This window comes from Mustela nigripes, chromosome 18 (assembly GCF_022355385.1).
Source record: "Mustela nigripes isolate SB6536 chromosome 18, MUSNIG.SB6536, whole genome shotgun sequence".
NCBI classification, from domain to species: Eukaryota; Metazoa; Chordata; class Mammalia; order Carnivora; family Mustelidae; genus Mustela; species Mustela nigripes.
In genome coordinates, this window is record NC_081574.1 from 16,240,854 (window position 1) to 16,255,215 (window position 14,362).

Here is a 14,362-nt window from a genome sequence, read left to right on the forward strand (position 1 = left end):
TAAAAAGCGCAATTACCCTCAGGTGTGAAAGCAAATTTTCAGCTTACTGCGATTCAGGTGGGTTGCCCCATACAACCTAAGAGTAAAATCTAGTGTTTTGCATTCATTTGCATGGTCCTAGGTCCCTCTATCTTCATTAAATAGTTCCTTTTTCACAAGTGGACCAAGTGCTGAAGACTTACAAGAACCAAATAAGTCCTCCCCAACGTTCGGTTTCACTCTCAGAATCTCAGTTTGCACGCAATACATTATCTCCATAATAATCTCAACACCCTAACCGACTTGCAATCAGTTTACCATCCTGTTAAGTGTATACAGTGGAACGCCAGACCTCTAAGAATACATTACAGGTCATATCCAGATGCGTACTTTCCTGCACCTACACTCAAGTTCTTTTCAGAATGTTTAAGATCCCAGCTATGTGGGATCCTAAAAGAAGCAGGCGAAAAAAGTTATGGTTTCTTGGACTCCGGGTAACGTACCTGCAGGAACAAAGCCATTTTAAAAGGACACCACAAATAGCCAAACTACAAAATTCTGAAACGTCTGTTCAGGAGTTCCCTCCCACGGTTAAATTTTGTTTCTACCTACGGAAGACGCCGCCGCCCGCCGCAACATTTTTAACGTTGTTACGGACACACCACCTAAAATTTACGCTCAGAAGTCAAAGTCCCATTAAAACAGTCCAGACGATCGCTTGGTCAACTGTAAACTTCTGAACTCTTTTCTTCGGCTCCCCCAACGCCCCCCCCCCGCATCACCCCTAAATTGACAAAACCTAATCACCCACATTCGGGGTCTTTTGACTCATCAGAAAAGAATGCAGCCGATGAGTTATCTATTAATCCAAAATGCCTCGGCTGGGAAGATATTTCACCAAGAACTTTTTAACACTGCAAGGGAGGGGGCAGGGAACCGAAGGTGTCTTTTCACGAGAACTTTCCCCGAGTTCTCTCCCCACCCCGCGCGCGCGCGCGCACACACACACACACACACACACACACGCCCCACAACCTCCGGCCCCCGTCGCAGAATTAAGCCCTGACCCTCCGGGTCCCCATAAACGGAGGTCACCCAGGAGTCAGCTCTCGATTCCGCTTTTAAAATCCCACGCAAACAAAGCTGAGCATTATACTTACAAAAGTCTCCGAAAAGTCCTCAAAGTTACGCAATTTTAGGAACCCACAAAAACACGCTCTCGGAAGAGCCCCCCCCCCCTTCCCGGGGCCACAGTGTGGGGCTGTGCCTCGCGGCGAGGGCATTTCCCAAACCCCGGAGTGCGGCGCCCCGGGGTCGGCGCCCGCGCCCCGCCGGCCGGCCCGCACGCGGGAGGAAGCCCGCGGCCGGCGCCCCGGGCCGTACCCCCGCCGCTGCGAGCCCCGCAGTACCTCTTCCTCCTGAAGGTTCGCCTCGTTCGGGGTGTTCTCCTTCTCGGCTTTGCCGCCGTTGTTCATCTTCCCGGTCCTTCCTCGCCGGGCAGGGCTGGGGCGCGGGGCTGGGCGAGGGCGCGCTCGCCCACTTTTCCCTTCCCCGGGCGCCGGGGCTCCCTCGGGCGGGCGCCGCGGGCTGCGGGGGCTGGAGCCGGGGGCAGCGGCGGCTCGGGCTCCCGGGGCGAGGCGAGACTGCGGCGCCGGGCGACCCAGGAAGTGCGAGGGAGACTCCGGGCAGGGCGCGGCGCGGGCCGGCTGGGCAGGGGACGGAGACAATCGGGCCCCGGGAGGGAGACCTGGAGAGGGAGGGCGGGCGCGAGGGAAGGAAGGAAGGAAGAAAGGATGGGGCGAGGGCGCGCGTCCCAGGAGGGAGCCCGGAGAGTTGGGGATGTGGCCGAGCGGGGGCTGGGGGCGGCCGCTGCCCGAGCCTGGCGGGGGCCGGAGGGAGGGGGCGAGGGGTGCCCAGACCGAGGGAGGCGGCGGTGCGGGGCGCGGGCCGCGGCTGGGACACGGGGACCCGGAGAGCCGCTGAGTGCGCGCTCCAGGCAGGCTCTGGGAAGTACGGGATCCAAGCGGCTCCCTTTCTCTCGCTCTCCTCCCTCCCCTCTCTCCTCCCGCTCCTCCTCCTCCTCCTCCTCCTCCTCCCTCCGCCCTCCCTAGACGTGGGCTGCCGGCTGCAGCCCGGAGGGACGGGACGCGGGACGGAGAAGCCCCCCGCGGGAGGAGGGGCTGCCCCGCGGCCGGATGGCGCGCGCCGGGGAGGGGCCGCGGGCCGCAGGCGGAAGCGGCCGACCCCAGCCCCCCGACTCGGCGGTAGGTCGGAGGGCGAGGGCCGAGGCGCGGGAGGGAGGGAGGCCGGGTCCTCCGGTTTCCTCGGCCCGTGGGGGCCCCGGCGGCCCGGCCGGTGGGGAGTTGGCGGACTCGCGTGGCGGTGCGCGCCAGCTCGGAGCGGGGCCTCGGGGAGCCAGCGCGACGCCCGGCAAGCGTGACGGGCTACTGCGGGGGGCCTGCTTCCCGCGGGGATTCGCACCCCTGTCCCCGCGCCTGCCCCTCCTTCTCAGGACCGGCTCAGACCTATTTCCTCCCTTCCTAGTGGGCAGCTCGAGATGACAGGATGCGAGAGAACGAGCGACGTCCGGGCGCAGCCGGGTCCTCCCAAACCTCCCAGCCTCCCCGCACCGGCCTTGGCTCCCTTCTAGGCTTCACGGGCCGCCCTGCTCGGGCTCCTCTCACCTCATCAGACCGTCCTGGAATTATTTGTTTACCTGGCTGCCTCCCTTACTCTTCAGGGAGAGCATTCCCGCAAGAGAACACCGTGCCCTCTTGATCATTATAACCCCGCTGCTATTTTAAATACGCTACCTGGTATACAGTAGGCACTCAATAAATACTTGTTGGCTAAGTGACTGTTCCTCCCAGGGAGCCGAACTGGAGACCAACACGGATGATCTTCAGAGGGTCAAAGCGGCTTAGAGAAGGAAGAGGGCTCAGCATTCTGGGAGGTCAGCACACAACGCCTTGTTTATGCGCCAACTCGGGAGGACTGCGTGGTTTTGTTTCCTCACCTGTGAAATGGGAGTAGTTAGAGTTACCTCCCAGGGGGTTGCAATTAAAGGAGATGACAGGTCGGTGGACCTATAGCATGCAGCACCCATGCCTGCCCAGTTAGGTTTGCAAGAACTTGGAAGCTAGTGTTATTATTAAGGAAATTTCCATTTTTCCGGGGGCCGTAGGGAGCTTCTCCATTCCGGTATCATAAACACATAAATTTAAAACTGCATGTATCAGTAGGTTCTCCCTCACTTCCCACGCCCAGGAATTCTCTCCCACAGCACGCTGTTCCTTTCTTCACAGCACCAATCACAATTTTTATTTGCTTGCTTCACTGTTTATCTCTCTCTGCTCCCCCTCCCCCAGACATTCTTCACCCTATAGTGGTTTAAGTGCTCCTGGGAGTGGGATGGGGGTGGGGATGAAGATAAGGCTCCTGCTTTTCGGGAGTTTGAGCTGGTGCTGCAGAGACAGGATTCCCAAAACAACTCCACGGCACCGTGATCAGGGATCCTGGTTCAAGTCGCAGGAAGCAACAAAATACTTGCGTCAAGAGCGTTGTGTGGGGGTTGGGTGATAACTTCCATTCACCTATTGGGTTTTTCCTTGGCGTGAGGGGGTGGGGGGAGTCTGAGGATTTTGGTAAATAGATTTAATTGCTGTCATGATGTCCTGTCTCTCTATGGGGGAGAAAAAAAGTGTATCCTGGATGAAAATAAGCCAAGAATCTGTTGAACTTGCAACTGAAGTTTAGAAAAGGCAAGGGCCACAATTAATCTGGAAACCTGGACACAGCCCTTTCCACTCCCTGAGTTACAGAAGGAGCCACGAGGGGGCAGTGTCTTCCTGAGCAATGGCTGAGTGGTGGGCTTGGGCCCCCACGCCACCAATGCTGCCCGCACTCTGCTCTCCTTGGCCCTTGCCGGGTACTGAAATACTCCACAGAAAGATATTGTTTTGCTGGAGCCTGGCAAAGGCCCAAGAAAAATGACAATTGATCTAGTCATTGATGGTTGCAGTCGGACGCCACTTATGAGTAGGTGGAAGATGTCTGATTCCAGGATGCGGCTGCGACCCCAGCCAGGGAAATCTGGCTTCCTTCCAAGCGTAGAACCTGATTCCTTGTCTTTCAGCCAAGCCAGCACTTTTGTCCATTGTTAAAAGTCAAAAACCTCTGGGATAAAAAAATGAAAATCGGAGCTATGAGAGGATCTTTGTCTGATCGGTCATTGTTGTGTTCCCAGCATCTAGACAATGCTTGACACATAGTAGGCACTCAGTGGTTGTGTTTGACTGAATGAACACATTAAGTCTTATCAGATATTGATTTTCAGTCTTGAATGACATCAGATCCTTCCAAGACCCTGCAGGAGGGACTGAGTTAGACGTGTCTCAGCATGGAGAGCCACCACAAGGGAACTAGGCAGACTCATGGTAGTGGTCTATAGTCACTATTTTGCAGGGGGAGACCCTACCTAGATAGAGAGCTTGCTCAGAATGAGACAGCTGTTGAGATTTCAAAAATAAAAAATAAAATCACAGCACTCAACGAGTCGTCTGATGCATCAGGCAGTTAACAATACAGCAGGGAGGCCTATCAGTGGTGAGCATGAAATTCAAGGTGTTTTCAGAAAAGCCTGTGGGGATGGGGGTGATACACCATGAAAAGAGGGACTCCTGTTTCCTGTCCTTTCCAAGAAGAATGGTGTAGACTGACTTGGAAGAAAATAGGGTCACATATTACTAACAACCCCCCCCCCGAAAATCTGTAAATAGACTTTAGCTGTTTATGAAGCCTAAGTGAGAGGAAAAACATCATTCAGGATATAAATGATCCTTATGGCCTGTTGATTACTCTAAAGAACGTTTCAAAAGTGAGATCTCACTCAGTAGCCCTGAGTAGCTTCCAGACACACCACAAGGTCCAAGACAACAAAGGGATTTCATATCCTAGAAAAATAGGGCTAATGGCCACGAAACACCTGCTTTCTCCCTTGCCCACCACTTTACCACATTGCTTCCAGCCTGCAAGGTTACATGCCAGATGGAAAGGGGAATATTGGATGCACCTGTAGCTTTAGGACTTATCTCTGTTTCTCTGGCAGTGTTCATTCTGAGGTTTGCTTTAAGAAATCCAAACGGATCATTACGTCTTCAATGTTTGTCTCTGGGAACTGCAGACATTAAAGATTTTTTGAGGCAGTTTGCATGGCAGGGATTTTGTACCTGTCCTAACACAGCAGCAGAAAGCTACAGTATCTACCACATGGGGTTCTGAATATCTGTTCACACTTCTGCATCCTCTGCTTGACCCAGAAAGTTCTGGAGGCCAGAGGCTATGTTTTATTGGGTTATGTCATCCTTGAAATCTCTCTCCCTTCACCCCTACCCTCCTCCGGGCCATCATCATCTTCCCCTGATTTGTGACTTTTTAAAAAAACACAACACTGTATATGCCACTCCACAGCGCACATTTCAGTCGTGTGAAATACACGCACGTCGTTGTGCAACATCCTCTTGATTTTTACCTCCTACATAGTTGGGCGATGCAATCATTTCCCTCTAATCACTTGTGGAAACTAATGCATGCAGCCACGTGGAGAGGCCCACGTGGAAGGGAGTCAGGTCCCGGGCTCACAGCTCCCTCGGAGCTCCTGGCAGACAGCTGGTACCAATTGCCAGCCTTTCGAGTGCGTCCTCTTGGAAGCAGATACTCTGGTCCTGGTTCAGCCGCCCCAGCTGACGCCACACGGAAAAGACGTGAGCTGTCTTCGGAGTCATGCCCAAACTGCAAAATTGTTAGCAAGAAAGTGAATGCTGTTGTTTTAAAACACTAAGTTGTAGGGTGTTTTCTTGTACAGCCATTGAGAACTGAAACGTAATTGCATGCCTAGAGGTGAAGTCCCGGGGTATAGAAACCTAGAACATGGGGCAGTGGCTTTGGGACCAGGCAGAGGATAGAAGCAGGAAGGATACTGAGGAGTCCTTCCAGCAACAGGCATTACTCAGGGGCACTAAATATTGTTAGTAGAGGTTGGAGAGAGGGGGAGTCCATACACTTAGCTATTGGAAAAATGATTAGCTAAACTAGCTTGCGGTTCACACAAAAGAGAGAAAAGATGCCTAACGAACACGTGGACCTGGCTAAGGAGCTATTTGGATAGATGTTAAAAAAGTTGAAGAAGGGGCACCTGGGTGGCTCAGTGGGTTAAGCGTTTACCTTCAGCTCAGGTCATGATCCTGGATTCCTGGGATCAAGCCCCACATCAGGCTCCCTCCTCAGTGGAGAGCATGCTTCTCTCTCTCTGCCCCTAACCCCACATGTGCTCTCGCTCTCTCTCTCTCTCTCTCCCAAATAAATAAGTAAAATCTTAAAAAAAAAAAAAAGTTTGAAGAATTTCTTTGAGGTGCTTATGATATAGTACAAGAGACATGAGAGGAGCAAAAAAAGAAAAGGGAACTGTTCGTTTTTTTATCTGAATTTAGAGGAAACATAAAGAAGCTGAGACCTGCTGGGTTTGAAATAAAACTGTCATTCCCAGCTTCTCCAGAAGACCAAACCCTCAAAATAAGATATGGCTTCAGGCCCAAGGTCAAATCCAGAGTGCTCTGGGGAAAATATGGCCTTAGGTGAAGTTCAAGACAAGGGTCCAGCGAGAAGACCCTGTGTAGACAGTCTCCACCATGGCCCCCAACCATCCCTACTTCTGCTACTCAAGCCCTGTGTCATCCTCTCCCTGCGAGTGTGAGCGGGACCCAGCGACTTACTTTTCATGAATAGAGTCTGGCAAAAGTCATGGATATCACTTCCAAGATTAGACTAAGGGAGACCTGACTCCCTTTTTACACACGCTCTCGTTGCGCTGTCACTTGCTGCCGCTGATGGAAGCTAGCTACCGTGATGCCAGTAGCCCTATGAGAGGCCCGTGTGATGAGAAGGGTGGCTTTCATCCAAGCACCAGCAAGGACATGGCGCTCTCAGTCCAACAACCCACAAGGGACCGAATCCTGCCAACAACTACATGAGCAAGCTTGGAAGTGGGTCTTCCCTAAGTGTGGCCTTAGATGAGACCCGTTATGGCCTGAATGTTGGTATTCCCCAACCCTCCCTCCCGTAATTCATATTGGGAAGCCCTAACTCGCCGTGTGATGGTATTAGGGCCTTTGGGAGGTAATAAGGTTTAGATGGGGTCATGAGGGCGGAGCCCCTGGGGTGGGATTAGAGCCCTTACAAGAGATAAAGAGACCTCAGGGCTTCTGCTCTCTGCCCTGCGAGGATGGGATACAGTGAGCATGTGGCCATCTACGCGCCAGGAAGAAGCCCCTCACCGAGAACTGAACTGGCCGGCTCCTTGAGCTTGGACTTCCCAAACTCCAGAACTGGGGTATTTTGTTATGGTAGCCTGAGCTGACTAAAACAAGAGCACACCCACAACGGACACCTTGGCTGCCACGTTTGAGAAACCTTGAGGCAGAGGGACCCAGCTAAGCCAAGCCTTAGATTTCTAAACAACAGGAACTGTGAGGTCATAACAGATTGGTGTTTTAAGCCATTTCATCTGGGTAACTTGTCATTGCAGCCATAGATAAATTGATAGCTCTGAAAAATTTATTTAACACGGTAACTCCTAGATCCTTTCAATAGCAGGACTGCTAAGAATCTACTTGGTGTTGCCCACAGCATTCTCACACACTGGCCCAACATAGAGAAGGCCTCCCTCAGAAAGGGGTGACTTTTGCCTAAGGGAGGTGATTATAACCTGAAGCATAGGAAACACATGGCTTGTAAGGATCTCTGCTAGCTCGCACTGAAGTAGAGATTGTGCATACCGAAAAGAAGCCTCCAGAGCGTCATATTCACAGGCAGGAAGTGGGCTGACTTATCTGCAGTTATGGGCTGTTTCCAAAAGGGGAGATAACTTAAGATGGAGTCGAAAGGGGCACCTGGGTGGCTCACTTGGTTAAGCCTCTGCCTTTGACTCAGGTCACGATCCCAGAGTCCTGGAAGCGAGCCCCACATTGGGCTCCTTGCTCAGTGGGGAGCTTGATTCTCCCTCTCCATCGGCCTGTGTGCTTTCTCTCTCAAATAAATGAATAAAATCTTAAAAAAAAAAAAAATGGTACAAAAAGCCCCTGAGAATCATTTTCAAAGAGAAGGAGTAGGCCAAATTAAGGAACCGATCTGAGGGTACCTAGCTGGCTCAGTCGGTTAAGCATCCAACTCTTGGTTTCAGCTCTGGGCTGTGATCTTAAGGTCATGAGATCGAGTCCTGCATCAGGCTCTACACTCAGTGCAGAGTCTGCTTGTCCCTCTCTCTCCCTCTCTCCTCCTCTCCCTGCTCACTCCCTTTCTGTCTACATAAAATAAGTAAATACCAAAAAAATCTTAAAAAAAAAAAAAAGAGGAAGTGATGTCATTTGACCAGTGGGATTTCAGAATTGCTATGAATCACTTTCCATGTCCCTCTTGTTTTTTCCCCTTTTTTGAATGGGAGTGTCTATTACAGGTTTTCGGTCCCTACCTTATCGTTAGATGTTGGGTGTGTGAGACAGATACTTTGTCTCTTTAGCTTACTGGTCTTCAGATCAAGAGGGTAAATGCCTGAGGAGCCATAGTCAAGAATGACACCCAAGGAACCACCTCTGCCCTTGGACCCCCATTTAGAAGCTGGTGTCCTAGACCAGGCGTTTGTAAACTTTTTCTGGATAGGGCCAGATAGTAAGTATTTGAGGCTTTGCAGGTCACCTGTGATTGTTCTCATTTATTCTCGGTTTTGTTTTTTATAGCCTTGTAAACATATAAAACCATTCTTATCACAGGAGTCATACAAAAATGGTCCACGGGTTGTGGACGTATCCATGGGTTGGCCTTCATGCTGTGGTTTGCTCACCCGCGTCCTAGGCTATGAACTGACATATAATGGGATGGATATTTTCATATCTTAGGAGAGGAGATAAGTGTATTTTTCATATGGGAAGCATGTGTATTGTGGCCATATGGTGAACGGCGGTAGCTAGGCTTGAAACATGCCCACGCTCCCCAATTTCACCTTTTTGTACACACATGCCACTCTTCCCATCAAGAGTTGTAGCTTACATGCCCTTCCCGTGAGTCTGAGCTGGGCCCTTTTCTGCTTTGATGAGTAGAGTGTGGAGGAAATGACCTTTTGGGAATTCTGAGCCCAGGCATTAAAGATTTCTGGCAACTCTGCTTCCTCCCTCTTGGAACCTGGTGTTCATGTAATGAGAAATCCCAAGCAGCCACCTGGAGAGGCCCACATGGAAGAAATTCAAGCCCTACCCATCTCCCCAGACCCCACCACACAGGGCTTCATCAGAGCTGCCTGCAGCAGGCCAGAGCCAGCAAACAGCCTTACGCCGTGCGCCATCTTGAACGTCAAGACTCTGTGCTGAGCCACCCCAGCTGACGTTACACAGAGCAGAGATAAGCCTTTGTGTCAGAATCCTGACAAAACTGTAAGCACTCTTGTGAGGGAATTAATGATTATCTTTTTAAGCCATAGATATATACATATACATATATATATATATATATATATATATATATATATATATATATATATATAATGAATCACTAGGATAGGGAACGGTGTAAGCAGGGCTCCGGAAACCAGAAAGCACAGGACTTTTCCTGCAGGGAGACAGTACAGTGGAAAAATATAGCCGATCCCTTCAGAACTTGAACAAAACTTGCTGACGAAGTTGAGGACACGTAGAAGATGACAAAGCCAGAGCGAGGTGTGGCTGTGGGGCAGTTGGCGAGCCACTCTTATAATTAAGTGACGTTTCCTATCACCAACTTCGTAGCATACGTAACTTGAATTTGTGCTTCAGGAAAATAATAAATTAGCAATGCTCTGGCCTTTTGGAGAGTCGCTTATAAACAATCAAAGGTCAAATGCTAAATTTAACGCTTTTTAATGTCTACCATAGTCTAACTTGTCTGGAATGTGGAGAAATCTTACATGTGAGGAGGTGAGGCTGAGGACTTAGTTCATTTAGTCATTATTAAGAATTGCTGTTTAGGGACACCTGGGTGGCTCAGTTGGTTAAGCGGCTGCCTTCGGCTCAGGTCATGATCCCAGTGTCCTGGGATCGAGTCCCACATCGGGCTCCTTGCTCTGTGGGAAGCCTGCTTCTCCCTCTGCCTCTGCCTATCACTCTGTCTGCCTGTGCTCGTGCGCGCTCTCTCTCTCTCTAACAAATAAATAAAATCTTAAAAAGAATTGCTGTTTAGAAAGAAATCTTTAACAGTTAGTGAAGGAGATTTAAGTGATGTAGATTTTTCCCCCCACTGGACAAGCAATGAAAAAAGGGCATGGAAATGAAAACCATTTCCAAAGGGGAAGCTACATAATTTGGTCAACGATTGGATGTAGAGGTTAAGGGAAAATAAGGCATTTGAATTAACAGCCAGGTTTTCAAGGCGTCAAGGATCTGGCGATGCCGATTCCAGAAAGAAAGAAAAAGAGATGTTCAGAGGAGAAGACCTGATTGTATGGATATGTAAGGAGCCCAGCATCAGGCATGCAAGGTTCCCTAGTGTCAGGGTTACACTGATGGTTGGAAAAGGAGTCTATAGGGAAGAGACAGGTGATGATGTCTATATTTGAGCACCATCTGAATTGAAATCAGGTGAGTTTCAGCTTCAGAGATTAGAATCTTAGGAGATATCTATGCTTAGACAGGGCAAGGAGAAAGACTTGCCAGAAAAGAGACCAAGCAGTCAGATGTAAGATAGTAAGCCTGCTCGTAAAAATAGCAGCGGACAGCATCAGCCAGGGGACCGTGATCCAAACTTTGCATGGATTATCACATTTTATTGTTTCAAGATGGCAAATTACACTTACATTTTTAGGGATTTATTTACTTATTTGAGAGAGACAGAGAGAGAGAGAGTGCATATATGCCAGTGCAAGGGAGAGAATATCCAGCAGATACCATACTGACTGTGGAGCCCACCTTGGGGCTGGATCCCAGGACCCTGAGATCATGACCTGAGCCGAAATCATGAGTCTGATGCTTAACCAACTGAGCCACTCAGGCGTCCCTACATGTGACACATCTCAATCCACTCTGTTCCAAAACCTCTCATAAAAACATGAAAAGGTTTTGTTGTTGTCATCATCAATATTTTAAGGCATAAAGATCCTAACAAGGATAAAGAGAATGAAAGAAAACAACGGCGATACAGTTTGGGCAGCCTCAAAGCATCCAGATAAATACCGAGATGCTCCCTCCCAAGTCTGATGGGAGAAAACTGAGAAGCAAACTCACACCAACAAATTCCCCCAAAATCCCGGCTTCCCACCAGCAGGCACCTCACAAGCAAGAGTGAAAATGGGGCACTCACTGGAGGCTTGACTGAAGAAAATGGTTTGCACCCAGATCCCCCCCCCCCCATTTTATTATTCAATTAACATCTTCAAATTTCTCCTCTCTTCTTAGGACTATCCAACTGGAAAAAGAAAAACAAGCCTTTCTTCATTTTTACTAGTTTATTTTTCTTCATATGAGAAGAGTTTTATCAAATCAGCTTAGGTATAAAATAAGTCCATAAATTTTTAAGAGGCAAAAAATAGGACTAATTCAGTGAGATAAACATCAGTGGCTGAAAACTTGCAAAACCAGATCTTTTGTGTGTGTGTTGGTGTGTGTGTGTGTGTGTGTGTGTGTGTGTGTGTTTAAATTTGGGGTCACTGTAATCCTAAACATTAATATAATTTTACTCTAAGTGACCCACTTGACTAGGACTTGTACCTTTTTTGAGTGTGATTGAGTTTTTTTAAATATATGTATATATATATTTAAGATTTTATTTGTTTGTTTGACAGACAAAGATTGCAAGTAGGCAGAGAGGCAGGCAGAGAGAGAGGAGGAAGCAGGCTCCCTGCTGATGTGGGGCCCGATCCCAGGACCCTGGGATCATGACCTGAGCCAAAGGCGGAGGCATTAACCCACTGAGCCACCCAGGTGGCCCCAAAAATGTGAATTTTTAACATGTATTTTAAGTGGCATTATTATCTACTAATACTTTATACTTACTTTTTCAATTAAGCACATTTTACGGACACTTATCATTTATCATTAACATTAACATTGATCATTTATGAACATTTATGAACATTTAGGTTTTTCTATCCCCTCCTTTTTTTTTTTTTTAAGATTTTAAAAAATTTATTTGTTTGACAGAGAGAGAGATATCACAAGTAGGCAGAGAGGCAGGCAGAGACGGGGGGAAACAGTCTTCCCGCTAAGCAGAGAGCCTGATGTGAGGCTCAATCCCAGGACCCTGGGAAACCATGACCTGAGCTGAAGGCGGAGGCTTGATCCACTGAGTCACCCAGGAGCCTCATCCTATCTCCTCCTTTTTAAAGCTTTGTAGGATTCCACTGTGTAGGCACAAGTTCTGTCCAGGTGTACATTAAGTTGCTTACAGGTTGTTAATGGTAAAAGATGCCGTGATAAACACCCACGTACAAACATCTTTGTACATTGCCTGATGATTTTCTTAGAATGAATTCTAAATAAACTACTAGGTTAGATGGTCAGTGAGTTTAAGTATTGATGTTTATGGTTACAAAGTTTATACAATTTACACTCGCTCCCACAATGTATGAGAGTACCCATTTCATAACAACATTTCCAACACAGAAGAAACCTTTGTTCATTTTACCAGTCTGTTGGTGAATTTTGCCAATTCTGTTGGTGAAAAAAGATACTCTTTTTTCGCATATTTGTTTATTTATTTATCTGAGAGAGTGAGAGGGAGAGAGCACATGCATGAGGAGGGGGAGGGGACAGAGCGAGAGGGAGAGAGAAAATCTTAGGCACTCCACGCTCAGTGCAGAGCCAATATAAGGCTCAACCTCACAACTCTGAGACCATGACCTGAGTCGAAATCAAGAGTCTGACACTCAACTATCTGAATCACCCAGGCGTCCCATTATTTATTTATTTTTAAGTAAGTTCTAGGCCCAACATGGGTCTTGATCTCATGAACCCAAGCTCCAGAATCCCAACTGAGCCAGCCAGGCACCCTGAAAAATATTATTCTTTTAATTTGTCTTGATCATTACGGGGGCTGACCATCTTTTCATCTGTTTATAGCCATTTGGAAGTTGCCTGTCACGTTTTTGTGCATTTTTCTAATCAGATGTTTGTCTTTTTCTACTTGATATTTGAAATTATTTTGCTTCTACTATCCTGAAACTCCTTCATGTGTCCCACAGACATGACTGCTGGGTACTACGTAGATTCTTAGGACGCAGTAACGAACACAAGAGACACACACCTGACTTGCAGGGGTCAGACGATCTATTAAGCAGTTATAATAAGTGGAGTATGTGCTATAATCTATGGAAATCCAGACATCGAGGGACTTCAAAAAAGGTGGTAAATACATACTCTGGGTGGTCAGCAGAAGTTTCTAGGAGGATGTGACATTTCATCAAGTCCTAATGGATGAGCAGTGAAGTAGGAATGGTAGGAGTAGAGAAGGTTCCATTCCAGCTAGAAACTGGCCTGAGAGGAAGAGAGAGGAATTTTGACTAGGGAATTAGGGGAAAAAAAAAATGTAGAGGGGCACCTATCTGGCTCAGTCAGAAGAGCTTGACTCTTGATCTCCTGGGTCATGGGTTCAAGCCCCATGTTGGGCTGTAGAGATTACTGAAGAAAATAAAGTTAAAAAAAAAAAAAAAGAAGAAGAAGAACACAAAAGTGAGATTAGCTCAGAAAGGGCAAAGAGGCCAGATTATTCAGTTTAAAATCTTTGTAAGTCATAAGGCAATAACTTCAGCTTTATCCGAAGGCAGTAATAAAGTGTATTCGGTAGAATATTTTCAGCTACAAAACACTTGGCTGAAAGGACTTAAACAAGGAAAACTTTCCAACATTTCACATAATGAGAACTGTGGTCCCTGGGGTGATTCATCTTTTCATTCTGCCACTCTTAATGTGCGTGACACCTGTTCTTAATGGTCCCGTGTTATCTCTTCTTCTAGTCCCCATATAGCTGCAGCAACTCCAAGTATCACGTCCTTACAGTCATGTTCAGTGGCCTGGAAAAGGTAGGCAAAGTCTGTGTAAACAGAGAAGAAAGTGTTTTCCAGAAGCTTCTATCGGAAGTCCCCATTTCTCATTGGCCAGAACCTGGTCGCAGGAGAACAACTAGGCTCCCTGAATGCTAGGAAAGTGTGTATTGGGCATTTTCATCCTTTGTGAGGGGAAGTGGATTCTATCCGCAAGGAAAGGAGGGAAGTGAAACAGCTATCAGGTAGGAAGCCATTGGGGTGTCCTTGGCATCTGAAGGTTTTAGAGCAAACACGTGATGTGATCAGGTTTGCAGTTAGCTTTCTATT

The 14,362-nt window shown here is 48.1% G+C and overlaps 1 protein-coding gene and 1 long non-coding RNA gene across 8 annotated transcripts in view; one reads left to right on the forward strand and one right to left on the reverse strand.

Annotated features, from left to right (window-relative positions):
• Positions 1-2,205, reverse strand: part of RBPMS (RNA binding protein, mRNA processing factor) — a 172,009-nt gene extending 169,804 nt beyond the window's left edge. The window contains exon 1 of one of the 7 annotated variants that reach the window (XR_009401083.1): positions 1,389-2,196. Coding sequence is in view for 6 of the 7 variants with exons in the window: in XM_059384140.1 (XP_059240123.1) it covers positions 1,389-1,454 (66 nt within the window). In the remaining variant the exon portion in view is untranslated. Of the gene's footprint in view, positions 1-1,388 lie in introns of all 7 variants that reach the window. The other 6 variants (XM_059384140.1, XM_059384141.1, XM_059384145.1 and 3 more) reach the window with 6 other exon arrangements.
• Positions 1,314-4,192, forward strand: LOC132006379 (uncharacterized). The gene is made up of 2 exons (XR_009401084.1): positions 1,314-1,403; positions 2,524-4,192. It is a non-coding gene; the product is annotated as an uncharacterized LOC132006379 (long non-coding RNA).
• The last annotated feature ends 10,170 nt before the right edge of the window (positions 4,193-14,362 follow it).